The 23,124-nt window shown below is 42.8% G+C and overlaps 1 protein-coding gene across 1 annotated transcript; it reads right to left on the bottom strand.

Moving 5' to 3' along the window:
• Nucleotides 1-839: 839 nt before the first annotated feature.
• tgm1l1 (transglutaminase 1 like 1) lies at nt 840-18,180 on the bottom strand. Its single transcript, XM_070974210.1, has 14 exons — nt 18,061-18,180; nt 14,250-14,542; nt 13,961-14,152; nt 11,294-11,545; nt 7,216-7,334; nt 6,864-6,971; nt 6,348-6,525; nt 5,583-5,721; nt 4,902-5,094; nt 4,381-4,534; nt 3,774-4,058; nt 2,362-2,522; nt 2,095-2,231; nt 840-2,002 (listed from the first exon to the last, which is right to left on the bottom strand). Exons 2-14 carry the CDS (start codon nt 14,539-14,541, stop codon nt 1,858-1,860), a joined length of 2,355 nt encoding a protein of 784 aa, XP_070830311.1. The 5' UTR covers nt 14,542; nt 18,061-18,180; the 3' UTR covers nt 840-1,857.
• Nucleotides 18,181-23,124: the final 4,944 nt, after the last annotated feature.

Here is a 23,124-nt window from a genome sequence, read left to right as displayed (position 1 = left end):
AAATACTCCATTACAAGCTCAAAAGAAAAACTAAATAAAAAAGCTTGGTGCACAAGTGTTTTCCTCAAAATAAATCATTTAAAGTAAAAGTACTCCTTAGGCAGTAGAGTTGCCCCCGTAAGTCTTGTATTATCATATGTTATTTGAAAAGTATTATGGATTTATTCATGTTTTATCAAGTCATCATAGATTTTATTAGCTAAGTTTTAATGTGAAAAGTGCTGTTAATAGAGCTGTCAAATAAATGCATTGGAGTAGAAAGTCAGTATTTCCCTCTATTACACAGTCGAGTAGAAGTATAAAGTAGCATCAAGTACATCCACCTCAAAGTAAATATACTTAGTTCCACTCCACCGCTGCTCTTAAGCTAGTGTGCCGTCAGTCAAATGAGAGATTAGAGCTCTACACTCTGCAACAAATAAAACAGTTGGAAGCAAAACAAAAGAGATGAAGAGTGGAGACAAGCCAAGTCTTCCCCGACCTCGAGCCTGGCCTGAACTGTCCAGTGTGTCAGCCGCAGCATGTCAGAGAAGGACAGTCAAAACCTCTGCATGCAGGTCGAAGATGTCACAATCACACATTCCTGTCCCTGCAGCTGTATCAGCATTATCCTGAAAAATGAAATGCGGTGAAGGTGTGTCACCTGCGTAAAGTCGCACAGTTGAAATGAGTCACTACGCGGCAGATCACCGATCATGCTACACACAAGAAAAAAGGTTCGATTGCAGAAATGGAAAAATACAAGAAACCGCTCGTCGCTTCATCTCCATCATCGTTCACTCCAGTTAAGACTTGTCTGATGATGTATGGGAGTAGAAAAGAACTCAGAGGTCAAGTAATCATGTCAGTGTAAGTTTTATTACCAAGACAACACAATACAAAATAAACAAACAAACAAAAACACTCTAAGTAGATAAATAGTGTCATATCATTAAAATAGTTTCCTTCACATAGTAGTTAGAGTGCTGAAATGACACACTTGGGTGAATTAAGCCAATTTTTTAGATAACTAAAACACTGTAACGCTGACGTCAGTGTTGTTATAAACACGTGACGGACAGACACACACAGGCTTCTTCCTCAGGGAACATTTAGGTTTGCATCCAGTTTTGTGAGCGGTAACTCACTGATTTTCAAAATAAAGGGGATGGTATGAATTTGCATTTCATCTGATGATTTCAATGACCTTTTACATCCCGCGTGTATCTAAAAATATCTTAATCTTTCAAACAATCATTTTCAATGATTAAAAATTCTTCAGTCAAATGTAACAGGAGGAAAAAAAAGGGAAATTACAATGTGCCCTTTACAAAATGCCACTGCCAATGTTGACATCATTCCCTATAAAAGCATCTCACAGTAACCCCCCCACCCCCCACCCCCAACTTCATGTAAGCCACGTGAGGTTCATTTTGTCTGACAATGCATTTCACATATTTTTCAGCTATATGAATAACACACATACAGTATTTACATTACCACCTTCACATCATTTGTTCAGTGTCTTGAAATGCACTAGTGTTAGGACAGTCTATGCAATCAACATACAAATGGCGGTTAATTAAAGCGCTTCACTTGCTGTGCGTGCATTTAAACCCCACTGCATGCACCACAGCTTTGACATTTAAGAGCAAGGTAGAAGTGTGAATTTCTATCATTTCAACTCAATAATGCTAATAATGCTATAGCTGTTAATGGTCTATTCATAGATTTAAAATATATCTGTAGTACAAAAAAACAAGATAGTTTAAAGATACATAAACAGTTTTCATATAATCAGAGGTTCTATGTTTCTGTTTTGTCAGGAAATGGTGACGTGAGAGGAGCAGGACAGGAAGTGATCATGCTTGCTCACTCTCACTGCTCCAGAACCACGATATCAGCCACTCCGTGCACTTGTGTGAGCTGTTTACAGTCGAGCGACGCCACCAGCTTCCTGGGTCCGGGCTGGGTGGGAATGAAGTGCTCTGTCAATGTCACGGTGGAGTGGCCGCTGACATCACTGAGGGGGAAAGAGGAGTGGGATATTAGTACAAAAGAGGGGATGACAGAGATGAGGAGGCAAAAATAGAGGGAGGTGTCTCATGTTCTTACCCTACAACCACTTCGTGGCCCTTCTGCAGACCCAGGCCCTCCACTCTGAACACCACTCCCTTTAGCATGCGTGGCAAGGGGTTGGTGAAGGTAATCTTGGCTGCCATCTCCTTACCAACCACAGCGTCTCCCAAAGGCTGTCAGAGGGTCATTGAAAATGAGTCAGGAGGCCTGAACAAAACCTTTTCCTATAATTTTTCTCTGATCCAGATGGAGTGATATTATGATCCTACAAATGGTTATTTGCAATATAAAAACAAAACCTACCGTGATGGTGAGGTCAGGTGTACGGAGCCTGAAGGTGGTCTGGTTGGCTAATACTTGTTGGGTCTCGCTGACTCTTCCAGAGAGGGTCAGCATCAGAGCTGCCTGATCCACCAGCTGGTTTTGGTACTGTTGGTAGGGCAGCATAAACTCAATGGTCCTTTCTGCATGGAAGTACAGAAAATGGGCTGGGCTTAGTATTCAGCATTGTTACTGTGTACATTATTAGCCTAGTAGCTAAACAAAAAGACTGGAAACACCTGGAAGCAGCAAGTCTGGCTCTGTCCAAATGTAACAATCCATTTACCAGCACCATCAAAGTTCACCAATTAACATGTTAAATCTTGCTTGTTAATCCAAGCAAAAGCCAGGGTGTAAAAAGGTTGCGGCTTTATGGGGGGTGTGTGTCTGGCTATTTCATGGCCAGACACATGACTTTCCAGAGTGAATCACCCTGCAGAATGTCCAAAATAGTCACAGATACACACACATAATCCTCCATAACAAAGCAACTTGTTTTTGCAGGTCTTTGTACAGACAAGCGAAGCTAAGCTAACTGGCTGCTACCTGTAGCGTCATATTTACCGTACAGACATGAGAGTGATCGTTTAACTCTCTGCAAGAATGCAGATATGTGTGTTTCCCAAAATGTAAACTTGGATTGTGATTCTGCTGACTTAAAAATGAACACAATTTGCCAAATTATTTTCTCCATTACGTATCAGATGACACAGTTTAACTTTTTTTTTTTTTTTTTGCCTAAATCTATTCCACTCTGCTAATGCCGCCATGCAAAAAAATCTATTTGACAATAACTCCAATTTACAGCCCGGACTTTCCGGCTGTTCCAGTGCATTAGACTGCATCAGGGCGAGATCACAGCATTTACTTTTGAAACAAGAAATGACACTTTCTTCCCTTTACAAATGAAAGTAATAAGCAAAAAAAACACACCTTTGCTCAATTCAATATTCTCTGGGGCTGATATCGAACACCAGGGTTTACCATTATCTTGTGATTGTAACTTGCAGCCATTGGCTGCTGTTCATTGAGCTAAGGAAGGTTGTTTTAAACCTGAATGAACTCAGGGGCAACAGAAACAAGCTGTAAACACAACACCAAGCTATTATTGCCCTCTAAAGCGGAGTGGAAAAGTTAGCTAACAATTGCAACATCAGCATTCATCACTCTCCTTTTAGCAGCACTGACTCCACGAGAAAAAATATCTGTCCATTTTTGATTCTGGACAGGCGGTGTGCGCTCAATTTTTCTGGCTTTTTTGCTGAAAACAGCTGTTTGCTGCAGCTGGAAGCAACACTGATGAGAGCAGCAAGGCGCTAAAACTCTATGCAGAGCTGAGAGGAAAGTTCCTTTTGTGACATAGAGCGGCTTTTAACCTCAGCTGGAAAGCTAACCTTCATTGGGCGAAAGCTCCAAAAGGATCTGCTCCTTCTTGATGGTGCCCTTCAGCACACCAGTGTAGTACATGACGGCCACCTGGCTGTGCAGAGTGGTCCGACGAGGCTGCGAGCTCAGGTTCTTCACCAGGATGCTCAGCTGGGCGTCAGCACCCATCCTGGGCCCCTCACCCTCCATCTTCACCTCCACACTAACATCCTCTGCCATGGGCGTGGAGTAGACATTTGGCTTGCTGCCATAGCGACTGGCAGTCTCCACGGCGATACGTTCCTCTTCCGAACCTGGTAAAGAGGGAGGAGACGGTGAGTGCACCTCGTCCTGTCTGATGCTTGAGGATTTATTGACAGATACAAGAGATATGGCCCACAGTCCTCCAAACAAAGCAAACAGAGACATATATTTTAAAACTGTGAAGAGAAGGTGAACTGGTGAGGGGTCAGATGAGGGGAATCTATGTACAGTGAAATGATCTATGCAGCAAGAAAATATTTAATCATGACATTTTAAGATAGTTCCTGGTAGTGTAGAAATAATTCTGTCTAGTTCTGGAGCATCAATCTGGGGCAAAATACCATTAGCAAAGTACAATATGCTTGTCGCTACCTTCTTGGTGTTTGTACAGGTGTGTGATGTCTGCCCGCTCGTCAGAGCCCACTGCTTTAGTGCTGATGAAGTGGCCGACAGCTTTCTTCTCACTGTGGATCTGGCTGAAAGTGCCATCCAGGTTCCTCTGCCAGTAGATCTTATCACTGTTGACCTTATAGAAAAGTACCAACAAGCACCATTAGGTCCTGATGATGAAGGTGAACTTTCAAGTATGCATCAGTTAGATGTATTATCTTTCCTTTGTACAGGTTCCTCTGTGAATAACATGGCTGAGTATTGAAAACAATGCATACTGCTGGAGAAGGTGTCTGCTGAGAAGCAATAAATTATGTCTATCAAATCTATACGTTTCACGAGTTACGCCTCACATAGTTATTCCAGCTCCAAGGACACCTTTTTAAATTGTGTGTACGTACAATGAAGTTTGACCACCTTCCTCTCCCTTTGGTAACGCACCTAGAGTGGACTAAATAATGAAGACCTCTGTTAAAGCACACTTGCCACTTTCTAGCGCTCACCTCAGCGAAGACAAACGGCGTGTCGTGTTTGAGGTAGACCTGGCCGGAGCGGATGGCGCTGACAGAGGCGGGGCCGCAGCGGAAGGTGCCCTGGCTCGTTTCCTGGGGAGTGGAGTCAACAGCCTGCCAGCCTCCATGTCCAGGGGGCAGGTCTGGTCTTGCCATCCAGCAGTCATTCCACACATGGAAGTTCCTAGATGGGATTAAATGATGTTAATTTGGGGTCATTTAAAGGAATAGTTTGACCATTTGGGAAATAAACTATTTTATCTTAGCACAATGAAAGTCCATGTTTGTACATCGTTTTCCTCTGTTTTCAGTTTCTTGTGCTAAAAAAAGCTAAGCTAATTGGAGCTAAGCTATTTAGCTACATCACAAGTACCTGGTGTAATTTTGCTTTGTAGTTTGAGTTAAAAAGTGTAAAAAGTAGCCAGAAGGAAGAAGAAATAGTACAGATCATTCTAGGAGAATTTTACTTTACTGCCAGAGAGCAGAGAGGTACCACATTAGTCTCTGCAGTATCGGAGGAGTTGCAAATATTTGAAAGAGCGTGACATCTCTGGGGTTTCAAGTTAGAGGGAACTGCTTTCAGAGCAGATCTTAATATATAGTGCATTCCTAAGGATTGGATTTAGCAGCATGGTGCATGGTGTCCTGGCCATGTAAAGTGACACATCTTACCAGACAGAATCACTATTGAGGTAGTCGATCGGGTCCATATTCTCATCGAAATAGACATCTGTAGTGAGGGATACATCAGTGTCATGGGCAGACTGGAAGTTGGTCACACTGCGGGCAGGTATGCCAAGACACCGCAGCACTGGAAACAAAGGCAGACAGCGATAGATTAATTAAAACTCTGTTTACAAGGTCATTTAATCCTCCAATAATGTTCCCAGACGCTAGAGCTTGAGCGTAATCACTTCAGATTTTCCTGCTGAGATGGAATTTGCACGGTTAAATGCACGGTTATATCCTGGCTGAATGAAAGCAACACATGTGGCTCAATCGGCGACAGAAGTGGGAGATATGACAGGAATGCCAGTGTGAGGTATTTAGGGTGTATATGAGCTATGGTTTGCGTCGGGGGAAACGCTGTGTGTGTGTGTGTGTATGTGTGTGTGTGTGTGTGTGTGTGTGTGTGTGTGTGTGTGTGTGTGTGGGTCAGCTAGCTATCACGTGAGTGACCCTGCATGCCCGCACAATGAATGAAGTGTTCTGTTACACAGAGAGCTAATGAAAAGGGCCTGATAGACAGGAAGCAATGATCACGTTAATCAAATTGGCCTTTGTTGAATCCCGTTGGGTGTTTGCGCATGCACACACACAACACACACAATGTGCAATCTTGCTACTGCCCACTGAGCTCCAAACTGTCTCTATAAACACACATTTTTCTCTTGCACACACACCATCACAAGCTCTCTCTCCTGTATTTTTTCTCACCTGTTGTAGTGACCCCAGAGAAGACCCAGCACTGTCCATATGACACAGGCGTTCCATCGGACGAGTGGTATTTCCTCAGGATCTCCACGCTGCTGCTCCACGCCGCGGGAGACACTCCGTCAGAGTAATCCCCAGACCAGTTCCCTACCAGAACCCCAAAGTCATCCTGAGCGTTTATCTGAAAAGAGGACGGTGACACAGGCAGTTACAGGTGACTGCTCTCTTTTACAAAGTACAGTCATGATTTTCCAAGCAGAACAATGATTAAGGCCATAGCTAATAATAAAGACACTGAGATTGTGTTGTCAGCATTTTTCCTGGAAATTTAGGGGTTTTAGCAACCTGAGGTTATTCAAAAGAAGACTCTGAAACAGCATTTCAAAGCTTGGTGTAATACAGCTTAACAGCTAACTCATTAAATGAAACTTGAGCACTGGGGGACTCATGACAGCATTTCTTAAAATCCTGGCTAACCCCTAAACGTTGATATGGATGTCAATAGAAACTAAAACTCACCATGGCAGATATGACTCGAACCACATTGACAGGATCTGCTCGACCAGATGCAGGCATGTCGCTCTTCTCCAGGATAAACAGACATGCTTCCAGGATTCCATCATGAAACTACAAAAAAAAAAAAAAAAAAAAACCCTCATCAGCCAAAGAAAACAGCTCATTCACACAGAGATTTGGATCATATCTTGGGTTAAACTCACGTCTTAGTACAGTAATTGAGAGATATCAAAAATGGCTGTTTTGAAGATCAGTAGGAGCAAAGGGGCTGAGTGCCACAGTCAGTGACATAATGACATGCAAAAGCAGATGTGCTCAGCACTTTCATGTCACATCTTGTCTTGTTAATCCATACCTGCCCAAAGTTCCACGTGCGAGCGCCTATTTGTTTCTCTGTGCCGTAGTAAATCCTCCCTGTGTCATTCAGCACGTACTCCTTCCTCTCCTCCTCGTCATCCAGGAACACCGTGTCCTCTGGGAAGACATGAAAACGTTGCATCCATAAACTGTTGTCTTTTAATAGCATTGAGAGTCCAGATTCTCATCATGCATTGCATACATTTAAAGACCAACTCCAAGAGAAAAGCAAGTTTTGAACCATGTTAACATGTCCATATGGTTTTATTATATGCTAAAAGACATAAATATAACAAACCAATCCTGTCAATTTCTGGGTGGGGCTTTCTGTGGGGGTATCAGAGAGGACGCCAGGTGTAGCTATGTATCAGTATTTTGACAGCTAGGTTTCACTATTTTCAAAATGATGTGGAGACGTGTTCTGTTTTCGATTGTAAAGTCACAAAAGGAGAAATGGTGAACCTTTATTGCCAAAGGATCTGAAAATCCGAGACAGAAGAAACTTGGGATTGTTATAAAACTGAATAAAAAAACGCAGTTCCATCCATTTAACCTGGGGACACAGCGAGCACGAGTCAACATACCTAATGTTAGCCTACGTCAGCCTGCCAAGCTCCATTATGATTCAAACGCTGACGGGACGTTTTATATACCTTGGGGTAGTTGTAACGTGAGAGCTAACGTTACCCAGCGGTTTGTCATACAGCTAAGCTGCTGAATTAGATGGTGACTACAGTCATTACAGAAAACTTTACGGGTTGTTCACGCAGAAAAAATGTTTTGAGAAAGGACGTCCTCAGAAGTTGCTAGAATAGCATTTTAATGCATTAAGGGTTTTGTTTTTTCATGGAAAAAACTGCTGCATACATAAATCTGATCGACAGAGTGAGTTTTTAGGGCTTTAATCAATACTAAGAGAGGAACTTCAACATTCCTTACTTTTAAATATTACTACACAGCAAAAACTTGAAAACAAAGCAATAAAATGGTAGAAATGCTACTTAAAATGAGCAAAAATATCCCCAAGAGAACGGGAAAATCTTAAATATCTGGCCTCAAAGGCCCACAGTTGTCTTAAAAGTAGTGCCATCAGACTAAAACAAGTACATTTGTCTGGATACAAAGAAATTCTGACTTTGACAGAGCAGGTTTGCACTTGTCAGTGTCGATCAAAAAAGTCTGGAAATTCTAGTTTCAAGCATTCAGTGACTCCATCCATCCATTTTCTATACCGCCTATCCCTTTCGGGGTGGCGGGGGGCCTATCCCAGCTGTCAACGGGCGACAGGCGGGGTACACCCTGAACCGGTCGCATGGCAACATATACTGACAGACAACCATTCACACTCACACTCAAACCTAAGGACAATTTAGAGTCACCAGTTAACCTAATGAGCATGTTTTTGGTCTGTGGGAGGACAGCGGAGTGCGCGAAGAGAACCAACGCATGCACAGGAAGAACATGCAAACTTCACACAGAAAGGCCCCGCCTGACCCGGGGATCGAACCGGCGACCTTCTTGCTGTGAGGCACGTGCACTACCTGCTGCCCCACTGTGCCACCCATTCAGTGACTCAAAACCAGAAATAAATGTCTAAGAAGTTAGAATATCTCATCAAGACAATTAAAGGCAAAAAAGCTCAAAACAAGGGAAACCCTCAAACATAAAAACTGCCTGGAAAGAGGAAATATTTTTGTCAGACAAAAGTTCTCGTCTTACTCAGATTTCCCGTTATGCAGTGTATATAGTTATCTCCAATGTTGGTGTTATTAAAGCAGCTTTGACAGGAAAAACAAACAATTAAACCCTTTTCCGTAAAACTGTTGGATTAAACTTAATGACACAGACTCAAGTAAAGACTTTGTCTCCTTCCGTCTCTGTGAAAGTGAGCCACAATCTTGCTTTATTTAACTCTTCAGTGACAAAATCACTGAAGAATGTGATTTCTTTTCACAAATGAGGAGTCCCCAAGGCCAGGAAATGGTTAAGAAACACAATGACTCCATGGACCTTGCAGTGGGGCCCACATTCATTTATGGGAAAAGGTCTGTTTTGAGTGACATCAGCCCTCCAGACTTGGGCGTGCACGCCTACCATGAGCTACAGAAATCTTTGTTTTTCCATCTCTTTTATCTCTCGCTGTTGCCACCGTGATTTCCGGTAGGCGGGGAAAAGGAACGTGACAAAAAGAAAGAAAGGTTCGAGTATCGGAGTACTCAGGATGGACATGAGAAAAACTAAGTGGAAGGAAGAGGTTTAACAAAGTCATGAGGGACGAGGGGGAGAAAGAGGGGAAGTTATGCTTGAGAAGGAAAGGGTGGAGGGAGAGTGGAGCATAACAGAGTGTCTCGAGATTTTACAGGAGAAAGTAGAGGGAGGTGAGCTTGACAGCATCTGGCAGCTGTGATAATTGTGATTTTCGCTTCTTACTGAATATTTCTGCAATGCAGACAGAAGCAGGCACACACACGCAGACACACAGGAGGATAGGAAGGAGGGGGAGGCCAGAAAACAGAGCAACGCGGAGATGGAGTGAGGATCGGGTCAACAGATAGCAAGACGTGAGCAAAGCTGGGCGGGAGAGGCATAGAAAGGCAGGAAATACACACGGAGGCAGTAAAGGCGAGGGACAGGACAGGTTGTCACCAGCTGCAGGATTACTCTGAGCTCGCCCCGTGGCGTTTTCATACAGTAATTGTGGGATTTTGACTTTTATGAGCAAGAGGGTAGGATTGGTTTTGGGAAGAAGAGATTGCAAGAGGGAAGAGGAGATCGGGCTTGCTGCCAAAAACAGCAACCCCATAATGAAAGACAGAATGTATTTTTATCAGATCCAGGTCCACGGTTTTTTTATGTTGCTGTGTTGCAAACACACTTCTTTTTGTCAAATATCCTGTGTGCTTGGTTTGAAGTGCTCAGGGAACTGAAAGAAACAGCAGAATAAGAAGACCTCCATTTTTCTTTTAAGAATTATTTTCAAAAATACTGATGAACGCCATATGGACAGGTTAAAAATCATATCTGAGTGTACAAAACCCAGAGAGATCGCCGTTTAAATGTTGGAAACACGCAGCAGCAAGTGATCATTTTCACCAAAGCACTGAGCCATGCCACATTGAGAAGCCACACCATCACAGCTCTGCTACGCGTCTCAACTGCATTTAGATTTTATGCTACTGAACGTTTTTTGTATTGTTACACTTTGCTGAATTTTCATGGTCAACATTCTTGTAACCCTTGAATTTTTACTGGAGGAAAGCACTTTCTCCTCGCGGACGGAGAACCAAGCTGAGCAGTTTGTTGCTGTTGCTCCATCAGCTGAATATTTGTCTTGAGAAAAGTCTTAATTTACTAAGAGAGTGGATTAATTGCACTCTGCACCGTGTTTACAGCTCGTATCACCTTTTTGATACAAAGCTCATTTTGAAAATATGATGAAGATCCGCACATAAGTGTTTGATTTATGCATGAGCAAAGGTTAAAAATCATATGTGTATGCATAGACGTTATGAATGATTCCAGTGAAGGTATTGCTCATCTTCTACACATACACACAAACACACTTCAGTGTGGTGAGTAAGTGGCATAACCAATCATACCCAGTGCAGTTACATAAGCGCCATAGTTACACTCAGGGTCACACTGTGGCTGTTTGATGGACAGCAACACACTCATGGACTGTGGTGGACTTTCTCACCCCTGTGTAACATTATATCAGGATTCCTCTGGCAGATGAAATGGCTGAACAGAAACCTACTTTGCAGCAGTGTTTGTTATCAGAGCGATGACGCGATTTGTAATACAGCAGCTATGTTCTTGGAACACTTTCCCTGGAAATTGGCCTGTGTCAGACAGTTCTCCAGCAAGAAAAATCTTGACTTTTTGCAGCTATTTGGCCTCAAACCAAATAGTAAGCCAGATAGTATGTAAATCATTCCAGATATGTTATGCAACGCTGCCTTGTCTTCCATTATTTTTCTCCTCTCATCACTTATACGACTTGTCCTCTCTCCTGTCTCTCTTCCACTTTCCTGCCCTCAATCCACGTTCCTGTTCACACCCGCTGCCAATCTTACCTTCACACCAAGGGTTGAAGAGCATGATGATGTTCTTGCTGGAGTTGTGAGTAGCTGCTGTCTCGCCTGTTGAAGAGCTACTGGTCACCGTGAGCCCGTACAGGCCGCACACGGCATTGGATGGGGAGTTGACGGACAGCTTCACCTTGTTGCCGTTCTGCTCTACAACCTTGGCCTCCCAGCGCTCATCCTCCAGGTGATCCACCAGTGGAATGATGACGTGGGTGCCTTTGGACACCGTGGGCAGGGGACCTACAGCGCACAGGTTACATTTGAGTCATGTTTTACCAGAATGCTCCAACAAAGAAGAAACAGAAAGAAAAACACAGCAATAGAAGTTGCACAGACAAAAACCTGATGAGTTGTTGTCTTCTCATCTAACTCTTGGAAAGAGTCCATTTCTGAAAATTTTTAAATCAAAGTTAACTGCTTGCAGCTGACCTGCTGTGAACCACCAGAGCTATTGAAATGTCCAGCTAACAAAACAGCTAGCAAAACATTTTAAGTGAAAAAAAAGAACAACAAAAACTAGCAAAACATTTGCAATTCAGGTAGAGATTCTCATATTTGAATTGAACAACCTTTCAGGCCAAAGCAACAGAACTGATGCACCTCCAGTGCACAAGATGACAAACATCCATTAGTTAGTCCATCTGCTTGAATGCATATGCACATGAACTTGTACATTCTGTGTTTGTGTAAAGCATTTTGAAACCATTCTTTTTATGTGTGGGTGAAGGCGGTGCAGCTCAGCAAAGTGCTTTTCACTTCTCTCCTTTTTCTGATTCTCAAGTAACCTTGAAAATTTGGATTGATAGTGGAGGCAGCAGTGGAAGGACGTCACCGCAACATGTGTATGGAGAACGAAGTAAACTCCATTATTCACGTCACAGTGATTGTTAGTCTTTTTCCACTGTGGATCACACAACCATAGCAAACTGTAAACCACATATGCATCACAGCCCTTCACCCCGCTGTGCATGGTTTGTCTCAGTAAACAAAATTTCAGGGCTATAAAACCTCCCACACTGCACGCACGCACACACACACTCACACATCTCTGCAGAAGGCAAAGCGTGTTCGTGAAGGTTTCATCTTATGACAGTTAGCCCCAATGTTTCCTTTTACAAGACTTCATGTTTCGCTGAAGGCTAACAAACAAAAAGCTAAAACAGCTTTGCACTAACTTTAATTCTAACCTCTTTGCTGGATTAAGACTTACTGGGTGCTTTGCTCTGAGCTATTTCCTCTGTGGCACCCTGCTGGGCTTTAGCTGCCATTTGCTGAAGCGAATGTGGAGTTTATCAAGAAACCATTGTTCTCCACCCGACTGCAGCCAGGACTTCCTCTTTCACATATGTGTACCCGTTCTAAAGGAAATCAATGTTAAATTGTCTCTTTTCTGCGGGAGCGACTTTGTTGTAAATTGACTCGGGATCAACAACCTGTCGGATGGGGGTGGCTTGCATAGTTATCTGTGCCTGTCAATTCTTTTTCCCATCCCCTCTTCCCATGTAACGATGTGCTGCGTTCTCTGAGGTGATGTAATAGCCGTTTATTCCCAAGTGAGCAGTGGATCGCTGCAGTGTTAGGCCTTTAAATACCAGAGAGAGGTGTCCGGTGTCCTGAGGTCTGGAAACTGTTAACGCTGTGGGGTGGTGGGTGGGATCCAAAGCTTGTGGTGGAGATATGGTTGAACTGCTGCTCGATTTAAATGTGCTCGCTATGCGTGGCATGTCAACCACGTTTCCCGTGCTTGTTTTGAGTCAGTCGTTCATTCCGCTGCGTTTCACACGGGCCTGCAGCGAAAGCCGGTTAAAGGTGCACTCCACCAGCTCTGCACGTTAGATCAGTTTCTTCACCTTGAATAGCAACAATGTCCTCTGTGGCTTGAGAGCAGCGGCTCCCACGTTTGTTTGAATGACGCACCACCACAACCATGTCAGATGGGCTCAACCCCTTCATCGACACCACCCATCATGTTCCAAATCTGCTCTACTTCAAAGATTTGTCTGACACATTCAGCTATTCAAACTGTTTATCTCTTACTTTTAGCTATTCATTTCTTCTGTTTAGACATTCCTCCTGGCTGTGTCACTATTCATCTGTTTGGTGAACTATTCCAACTGTTTATCCCTTACTTTCAGCTAGTGCTTTAGACCTCTATGCTCACTTGCTGACTCAACATGTGGAATTTATTTCTAATCACAATATCATTTCTGTTTTCTTCAGTTACTTTAGGTATGACTGCTAGTTCCCAACATTATTGTTCTGCTGTTGTAACAATAATATCATACATAATGTCATTGGAATGTTTTGTGTTAGCTGGATTAACAGACAGGGAGAGTCTAACTAAACAATGACAAGTTTCAACACTGGAACTGTTGGATCGACTGCTTCTGTTGTTTTTCCTCTTTAATCTGTCTCTTGCTCGCTTGAAATTGCTGGAAAGTTGTATCCAGACATTTTCTTATTTTGTTTGTTTTATTGTTTTGCTGTTTTGCTGCTTTGCTTTGCTACTCACCTCGGTCATTGCTAATGATCACACTGATATTTCTTCATCATATAAAGTATAGATTTTGTTGGAGGGCATGACGACACACACACACACACACACACACACACACACACACACACACACACACACACTGTCCATCTATTCCATACCTGTTTTCATGTCCAGGTGCAACTTGTCAGAGTCAGCACTGAAGGGCCTGTTGAGCTCCAGCTCTATCTGGAAAGTCTGTCCTCTGCGGATGATCAGCTCCTCCCCGTGATACAGGTCAGTGTGATGCTCCTGTCTGTTCTGACCCGTCTTGGAGCTCAGCAGGTCCACAGATCGCACCGTCAGTTTTATTTCTGAGACAGGAAGGTTTAACAGAAAATTTAAGTATGTGTCTGTATCTAGTCCAAACAATTTCATACCACAATTCACCCCAAAGGTCTGTGACTGTACCTTCCATTTCCTTTGCTTCTCCATTCTCAGGCTTCGGCTTGGCAGGCTCCGGGGCCGGCGCAGGGGCTGGAGGTTTGATCAAATTCACCTTATCTGTAACATCACAGGAGGCGCTGCTCTGGCGCTTCAAGCAACATGGACACATCTTCTTGAACCAGCGGCGACAGCCTCCCTCTTCCTGTTTCTTCTCGCCCTCTTTGTGAATGGTCAGCTCCACCCTGGTGGGCGGGGCTGCTCCCGGGAAACGCCCAATCTCCGACGTCCCTCTTACTGTCAACCTCTCACCTGGCATTCTAGGAGACATATTAGAAAATTGCTATTTCGATTTCAGGAGTAAAACTGCAGCAACCATCATATTGAGTCATTCTTTGATTACGTTACACAGACAAGACGAGTGAATCATCCTGCCTCTGCTGACATTAAGATGCATGTGTAAATGGCCAACTGAAAGGGCAAAATGGAATCTAATAAAAGAAAATAATAACAATCACAAACAAAATTCCTTTCATTACAAATGTATTAGCTCGAGAGCAGAAATCTCAGAGAGGTGCAAATAAAACCAAACCTATCTGCAACAACTAGAAGTAAAGTGAGAAAAAGTCCAACAGCTTCAAAACATCGCACAGTAAACAGAAAGAGATGCAAACAGAGGAACATGTGGCAGATGGCGGCGAGCTACAGTACATTTCAGTGTACCGAGACTTTGTTTTCAGAATAATCTGATTTAAAAAACATTCGTCTTTCATCTCCTCATCATGGACCAGCCACTGCAATTTTTATTTCACTTTTTCCCACAATTACCACGTTCCAGAAATGCACTCGGCTCTACCAGGCTTTCCCAAGGCATTCGGGGGTATTTAACCTTTCATCCTCGTCGGCTACACTCCCTGAGCGATCTGACGTACCTCCTACATGCAGCTGGATTCCATCTGCCTCACCCAAGCTGTGAAATAATGCACTTTGTGTGCACGTCTCTGTGCCTGTGCATACACTGCGGGTGAAGGTGTCCGGTACTGTAGCTGATGTGGACATTCATCACAGTGTCACATCCCCACTCTCACACAGGGCACTAATAATCACAGCTGAAGCTGATCATTTGTCACGCTGAACATAAGCCGCTCCTTCCTGTCCATACTCAGATCTTAAAATCAGGGTCAAATGTCAAACACCAAATGTCAACATGAGGAAAATGAAAACAAAAAATGTTTACAAGAGCGAAAAGCAGAGGGAGGGAGAGGAGGACCTTCTCTCCGATCCTGCTCTTCCTGCCTGTTTTCTCAGCATCTGCACCTTCTCCATCTTAACGTTATACGTTTATTTTTGTGCTGCACGCAAAAATAAATCTATATTACCCAGACATTAAATGAGCAGTGCAGTTTTATTTGCTCTTGTTAAACACTCATAAACTGTAATGAGCTGCAGTAATGCACAGAATCAGGAGAAATGCAGTGTTGTTAAGTAAACACATTTTGTTTGCTTTATAGGGTGATGTTCTCATTTTTACAAACACCCTTCCAGCTGCCGTTTTTCACTTTTCCCCGCAAACTGAATTTATAAAACTTAAGTAAAGGGTCTTAAAAATGACTTAATGGCTGCTTGCATGACATAATGCTAAAAGACTGAGGTTAAAGTTATAGCCACACAAAACGTTAGCATCCTCACCAGTTGATGATCCATGTGTTGTATCATGTTCTTGCACTGCTAGCTAAGGCTAATTAGCCCTATCTTTAAAGTACAATATATATATACTGCATGTATAAAATGCAATAAAAGTTATTTTGTTCTAACATAACCTTGTTTGGATGTCTTTGGAGGTAATTGCAGTCAGGTGGTTGGAGCAGATAAACACACTGCCATTCCTAGATACGGCGGTGAAGCTGACTGAACTTCACTCTTTAGGCGAGGGGTTTAGCAAATGGTCAAATAGCATCTGTGCATGCCTGCTTAGCTGTGTGCACGGGCCGATGTCAATGTATCTCTTTGTGTGGTCTTTGTTAAACTTTAGCATTCTGCTTTGCAAAGTAAAGCTAAAAGTTCAGGCTGGACAGGTAACGTGATGGGATTATGTAAGGAAAGCTACACCTCTTTCATACAGACAAGCAGCTGTGAGTGTGACTGGTTTTGGGAAAAAGGCAGCGATAGTGAAGTTATGTCAGTTCAAAGGGCAGACGACAGCTGAGGAGGAGGTGGTAGAGAGGGGCAGCTCCGAGCACCAGACCCTCAAGATCGATGTGTGTAAGTATAGAATGTGTGTGTGTGGGTGTGGGCGCACATTATCATTCCCTCCAGATTTTTCTACTCCTTGAGGTCATCTGCAGGTCTGATAACATTCCCCTCCCTTCAACTGTTTCCAAATCCTCCAAATATTTGGTGCATACATTCATAATCATTGTGACAGACACAATGGATCAAGTCAGCTGAGTGTGTTGCAACATGATCTCCACCCAAAACTGGTCACGCTCTCTGACCCATGCTGTACTGCCTTTGCTCCACCTCTAATTTTAGTAAAAAAAAAAAGGAACCAGCGTGTGGATCGGCATGAAGTGAAAGGCTTGACAGGATTGAACAGGTTTTAGTGAGAAAGCGATGGATTTAGGCTCACTGTGTAAAATTGAGCTTCCGTGCCTTTTTCTTCTCACTCAGACGATGGGAGACCAAATATTTGGGGTGATAGGATGGAAGATGAAATTAGAATTGGCCCAATACCACAGCAAATGTGGATTCTTTTGAAACGTTACAACTGAATAAAAGCTTTTCACGCTGTTTTGTTGTAATTTGCATCTTCAGAGGCTTTTAAAAAAGGCCAAGTTATCTCAGTACTGCACCTTAGGTGGCCTAGAATTGCCCAATTAGAGTCATCCATTCTTCCAAAAAAACCTTGAAAAGCCATTCCACCAGACTAATTTTTTGGCAGCCTTGCTCTTCCCTCACACTTAAATGCACAAACTTAAATGGACTTCTAATACAAACCTCAGCCAAGCTTGAAAACAAGTGTTACTTCATCTTTTCGCCCCCTCTGCCTATCACTACCACATGTATCGCTTCTTCCATTATGCCCTCTCCCTCTGCAGCTCTGCACTTCTGTTCAGTCGGTTTGTGTTGGCATGCCAGCGCGGCTGGTATGCACACTGGTCCCTGAGATAAGTGCTTCAAATTCAAGTTCCCAAACAACACCAGCTGTCAATTGCTTGCTTGTCTGGTGAGATTGGTCCCATGTAAAATTAATTCATGTATTGAATAAATAAAGCCTGGAATGCCACCACAAGCAAAGGAAACAGAAAGCCTGTGCACTGCACACAACCTCAAGGTCTCTGATGAAAGAAAATGGGATCAGCTGCAGCTGGTTGGCCACCAACCAAAGAGGCGGAGGACATAGAAATACCTGAACTCACTGAGTGTTCTTTCTTGAACATGGAAAAGACTAAAAAAAGTGAGGAGAACAGCAAACCAACTTCTTATCTGCTGGAAACCCACCTGGGGAACTGATTAACTGGATTTTTGTAGCAACCAAACTTCAGAAAGTTCAAACCCAAAACTTCAAGCAGAACTGGAAAGATGCTGAAGTTCAAGAAAAGCCCTTCTGAATGGAGCAAATCCAGATTTTATATTGTGATATATTTTGGCATGAATATGCCTTCAGTGAAAATGCAAATACATGCCTTTTGTTCTTCTTCTGCATGGGAGGCTCGTCCCTTTAACTCTAACCACTTTCTCCTGCGTAAAAGAAGCTGTGAGGTCAAGTTTTCACTTCACCTAAGACCCCCCTGATAGGACAGAGAAAGCCATGAAGACAAGCCACTGAATCTCTTACATGATCTGTGCGGATTCTTCTCTGGGTCAGCGGTGAGTCTTCTGCTTCGTCCTCAGTAATTATCCCTCAGCGTCCAAAGTTTTACTTCTTCCCTCGCTCCGATCTTGGATCAGTTTATTTATGAAATGGATCCCACTGCGCGGTACTTAAAGCGGACACACACCCCTCGTCCTCGCAGCTCGGCCCACCCAGTCCCACCCCTGAGCGGCCTGAAGTTTCCCACTCCCACCGCTCCGCTGAGCGCGAGCTGCGCGGCTGCACGTGGTGTGTCATGATGCACGATGAGACGCACACACACACTCACAGTGAAGAGATAAAGTTTTTACGCAATGATTAGCGTTTTTTTTTTTTCCAGTGCAGACAGGGAGTGGAAGCCAGACTTAATATAGCTGATAAAAGTTTGGATTATTCCGTCTTTCTTTTCTTTTAGTTTCCAGAGTTGCTTGTTTCAGTTTACTTTTTAGTAAAGTGTGTGTAGTGTAGTAAATTTTTCTTTAGTTTTGAATAGTTTCTGTATCAGTTTTAGTTTTATGGGATGTATTTGACAGGGGTGAGAAGTTCAGCAGAGGTGTGTAGAAAGGCAGGTGTAGGAGGGACTGACTGAGCGTCATCCCAGTCTCAATTACCCTGAAGCACCAATGCCTCATGCCTGATGTGTTCACAAATTTGACTTAAAATTTTTCTCTAAAATGTTTTTTTTTTTTTTTTACTCTCAGTTTTAGTTTAGTTTTTGCTAACTATAAAAACCTTGGTGGAGGCAGAGGTCAGACAGTTGGGGGCAGGAAAATAAGCATTTAATGTGTATGATGAGTCTTAATCCATCCATCCATTTCAAGGCTGAAGCCTATCCCAGCTGTCAACGGGTAGAGGCGGAGTACACCCTGAACCGGTTGCCAGTCGTTGCCCGGAGAGAACCCACGCACACACAGGAAGAACATGCAAACTTCACACGGAAAGGCCCAGCCCGACCCGGGAATTGAACTGGCAACCTTCTTGCTGTGAGGCACGCGCACTACCTGCTGCTCCACCATGCCGCCCAGTCTTAATCCAATCACATAATAAAATTAGCAAATCAATACCTGCAGTCATGTATAAAATTATTTGTTTCAAACAACCACAACCTGCACCTCAGAGCAGACAATCATAATGTGAATCATATTAATTAAAAAGCCTATGTTTCAGCATAATAGTCATTCATAGTAGCAACCACCAAAATAAACCAAAAGCACAGTTTGGATGATGTGTTGATGATCCGAGGTTGAACCTCCTCCGTAGGAAACCCCCCTCTGTCAATGCTGTGAAACTTCCCCTGCAAACTTTCAGTACTCTTTTGTTGGCCAGTTTACAGGAAAACCTTGGAGGACATAACCAAGCTGACCCCTGACATCCTAAATATAAACCATCTGATCACAAGTCCAAAAGGGCAAAGATTTAGAAGATGGTATATTTGCATTGCATGTTTTTGATTTCAGTCCAAAGCAGCTATTCATCAGGTAAACATAAAACACAAAGTGATGAAATGTCTATTCCAGGCAGTTTGTCTCATAGATTCCACATTTGTCAATGTGAAATCCAACCAATGAGAGCAGGCAGTGTGAATGAGTAAAGTACACCACCAACTTTGTGGTTTGGCTGGAGACCATAATGATGTCACATCTGATCAGATGATTACAAGGGAAACCTGAAATCTGGATACATCTCTGAACCTGCCTTCCACTGCCAGTCAGCGTTAAATGGCTGCATCATTGCATCTGAGAATTACAGCAATAATGAAATGAAATTATAAGATCAAGTTTATTTGCAGTGAGAGCTGTGATGCTGCACTAAAGCACAGCAGCACTGAATGCTAATGACAGCATGCTAACATGCTCAGAATGATTATGCTAACAAGATGATCTTTTTAATCATGTGCACCATCTTAGTGCAATGTGTTAGCATGCTAACATTTGCTAATTAGCACAAACCAAAGGGATAACTGAGGCTTATGTTTGTAATTTAGAGGCATTTTACTGGTGACCCAAGAGGAAAATAACACATGCAGAATATATTATAATGGATTTTCAGTCTGTAAAAGTTTCAAATTTAGTTAAACACAAATCTATATTAGCTACTAGTCAAATAATATATTCATTTAAAATTGATGTAATCAGTCATTGTCTAAGAGCAGTGAGGTTTTTAATGGGATTGTAATGATCCAACATCTCCTTCTTCATGTATGACATGTCATAGTAGGAAAAGCACATGTGTAATTAATAACATTAATAATGGCTGAGTTCCTCTCAGGTGTTCCAGTTTCAGGTTTGTGTATTGTGTATAATGGCTCACTGAAGCGCCTTACTGGGGCGTTTAAATGGAAGACAACGCTCAAAACGTTCAAAACACGAAAGTAATAAGGTCCCACAAGGAATTTATGACTGAATTATAAATGTGCTGCTGAATTATTTGTAAAAATGATTTTTCTATGAGAACTGTATCCTCGAGCCATACATTACATTTTGGTCATGACTGTTTCTATTTTGAAAAATGCAAAGCACTCACCGATCTTATTGTTCATCCTGCTGGCCTCACGCCGATGTGATAAATAGCATGGACAGCGTTTGTGGCTTCTGCAGAGCAGTGGGCGTGAGAGGAAACATAAAGGTGACTTGGGTTCGCTGAGTATCTGAGCATAACAGATGGGCCTGGGTCCTGGCTCTCACACTGTACGTGGGAAACCAAACAGTCGGCAGCCAAAGGAAACTTCCTGGCTTTGGGAGACATATTAGGATTGTGGAGATACGTGCCCTTTACATGGTATACGTTTTCACTGAGAACAGCTGAGGAAAAATACAATATAGGAATCAATCGCTGTTGTTCGTTGTATCTTGACAAAACAGGAGGTCCAATCTTTCTGCAAATACGCCGTACAGCAGGACCGCCCCGGTGTCAAGGAGTGTCAGTGAGAATAGTTTTGGTATGTGCTGTATTGACACATCTCTGTTAAATAATAACCAAGTTCCTCTGACCTCTTATGAAGATCAAAAAGGCACACACACACACACACACACACACACACACACACACACACACACACACACACACACACACACACAAAATTACCTGTTTCATTAAAAATAAAGAATGCAGGGGTTAAAAACAATTCAAATTGAATGTCAGCTTGGTCTTAAAGGAACAGTTTGACATTGTGCAAAAAAGGTTCATTTTCTTCCTTGGCAGCACTCATGTCTGTATGATGTGAATGGAAATGGAAATGTGTGTTAAGTTCAGCGCTTGTAATATCAAAAGCATTCGCAATATTGTTTCCATTACTATTATGACAAATCTAACTATTGCTTGACAGGCAGCCAAACCAGACAACAACAAAGAGAGAGCTTACAGTAACTTTCGTATGTGATGCAGACAAGACCAGCTAAATCATTTGTAAAGCGTTGCTCACTCTGTGGATTACTGCCGATTCTTGTGATTCATAACACGGTTCAGCCTGCGACATCGAGAGCTGTGTGTGTTTTACTGTACAGCGGTGTGATGAAATGCGTCTGGCTACGTCTGTGTGACTCTCAAAGTCTTAATCAATGGCAGTGTTCATTCACAGTTTGCTGCGGGGGCTGATGCGTGCGCTGCAGTTGCTCTGGAGATGAGCACAAACAGACAAAGCCAACAGGAGCACTGCTGTTGAACAAATGATTTATCTGTCGCTGTGCCTCTCTGCTCTAAACCCCCTGTCCTCACTAGACATAAAAAAAAAAATCTTTAGTGTGTAAGATTCAGTTTGTCCTCTGCGTATGAAAAGACAAAGCTTTTGTGTCTTCTGAGCACAATTTAAACAAGTCACGCCTTCTGGCCTGAAAAGCGTTGAAAGATTTACCAGAATTTATTCATTTATTATATTCTCCCACTTCACATTCTATGCCAGGCGTTCTGCTCTCTCCATATACATTCTCTGCACACAGTTTTGTGATTTTCTTAAATTGTATTGCAGCTTCATTTGAACCATCCTCATTTCAACTGTCTAACAGGATTAGGAGTCTTCAGCCATGCTTACAGCTCTGTGAGGCTGTATTTAGGCACAGCGGGGCTTTGAACTTAATGCTGACATCACATCATTCATTCAGAGATTCTTTGTTCTGCGCTGGCAGTTCACCTGTGGAAGGTATTACACAGCCCCTGTTTCCAACGTGATCAGATATGACAACGTCTAAACTTGCCTCACCCCTGATTCATTTAGAGGCACACCCATACATAGATTGTAGGCAGGGGTATGTCACTTTTCTGAGAAAGCAGCATGCTGTCGTCATGGTCACAGAGGGGGGCAGTTGTGCCATTTAGTCAGAAGCAAGTCAAAAGTCAAAACTCTTGAACTGTAGATTTTGAGTGTTAAATGTGCTGACTGGATGTGCTGATGAATCTGAATCAAAGGAAGTTTTAAGATGTGAACAGCAGCAGAGCAGACACATGTCCTGCCATCGATTAATGGTATATCAAATTAAGTCTCTTCAGTTTTCAGAATTCGATAAACATTCATTCATCAAAGGCTCATTGAAACAAGTGCTGATGACCATCAAGTCCGCCTGCAACTTGAAAACTGGTCGTTTTTTTTCTCTTGAATATACGGCGGGCACCCTCCAAGGTTCTTGTGCTTTGTGCGTGGGGAAAGTCTTTCTAAAGCCTTGATAAAGTCATGTGTCACCTGGGGTGCAGGTCTTATTTTTAAATTAGTTGTTTGTTTTGGGCTGGAGTTAACACCTCTGATCTTATCTCATTCACTGAGGTTTCGGTGAACATGGTCAGTGAATCTCTCCATAGGGCAGGGGAATGTGGTTCTTTACCTGAAGTAACCATGTTGCCCTCTGGTGGCTACAACCACAGCTCAGTGCACTTTGTGATAGTATGATTAACATACTGTACAATGCAACAGGGATTCAGAGTCGACATATGGACACACATTTATCAATGGGACTGGCCAATACCAAAAGATTTGTTTTTGATCCAATACCAACTAATACCAGGCGAGGATCACATACTGATATCAACATCAACATCATTCAAAGCAGCTCTTGTGCTAAG

This window comes from Chaetodon trifascialis, chromosome 11, assembly GCF_039877785.1.
Source record: "Chaetodon trifascialis isolate fChaTrf1 chromosome 11, fChaTrf1.hap1, whole genome shotgun sequence".
NCBI lineage: Eukaryota > Metazoa > Chordata > Actinopteri > Chaetodontiformes > Chaetodontidae > Chaetodon > Chaetodon trifascialis.
This window is presented reverse-complemented; position numbering and strand designations above follow the sequence as displayed.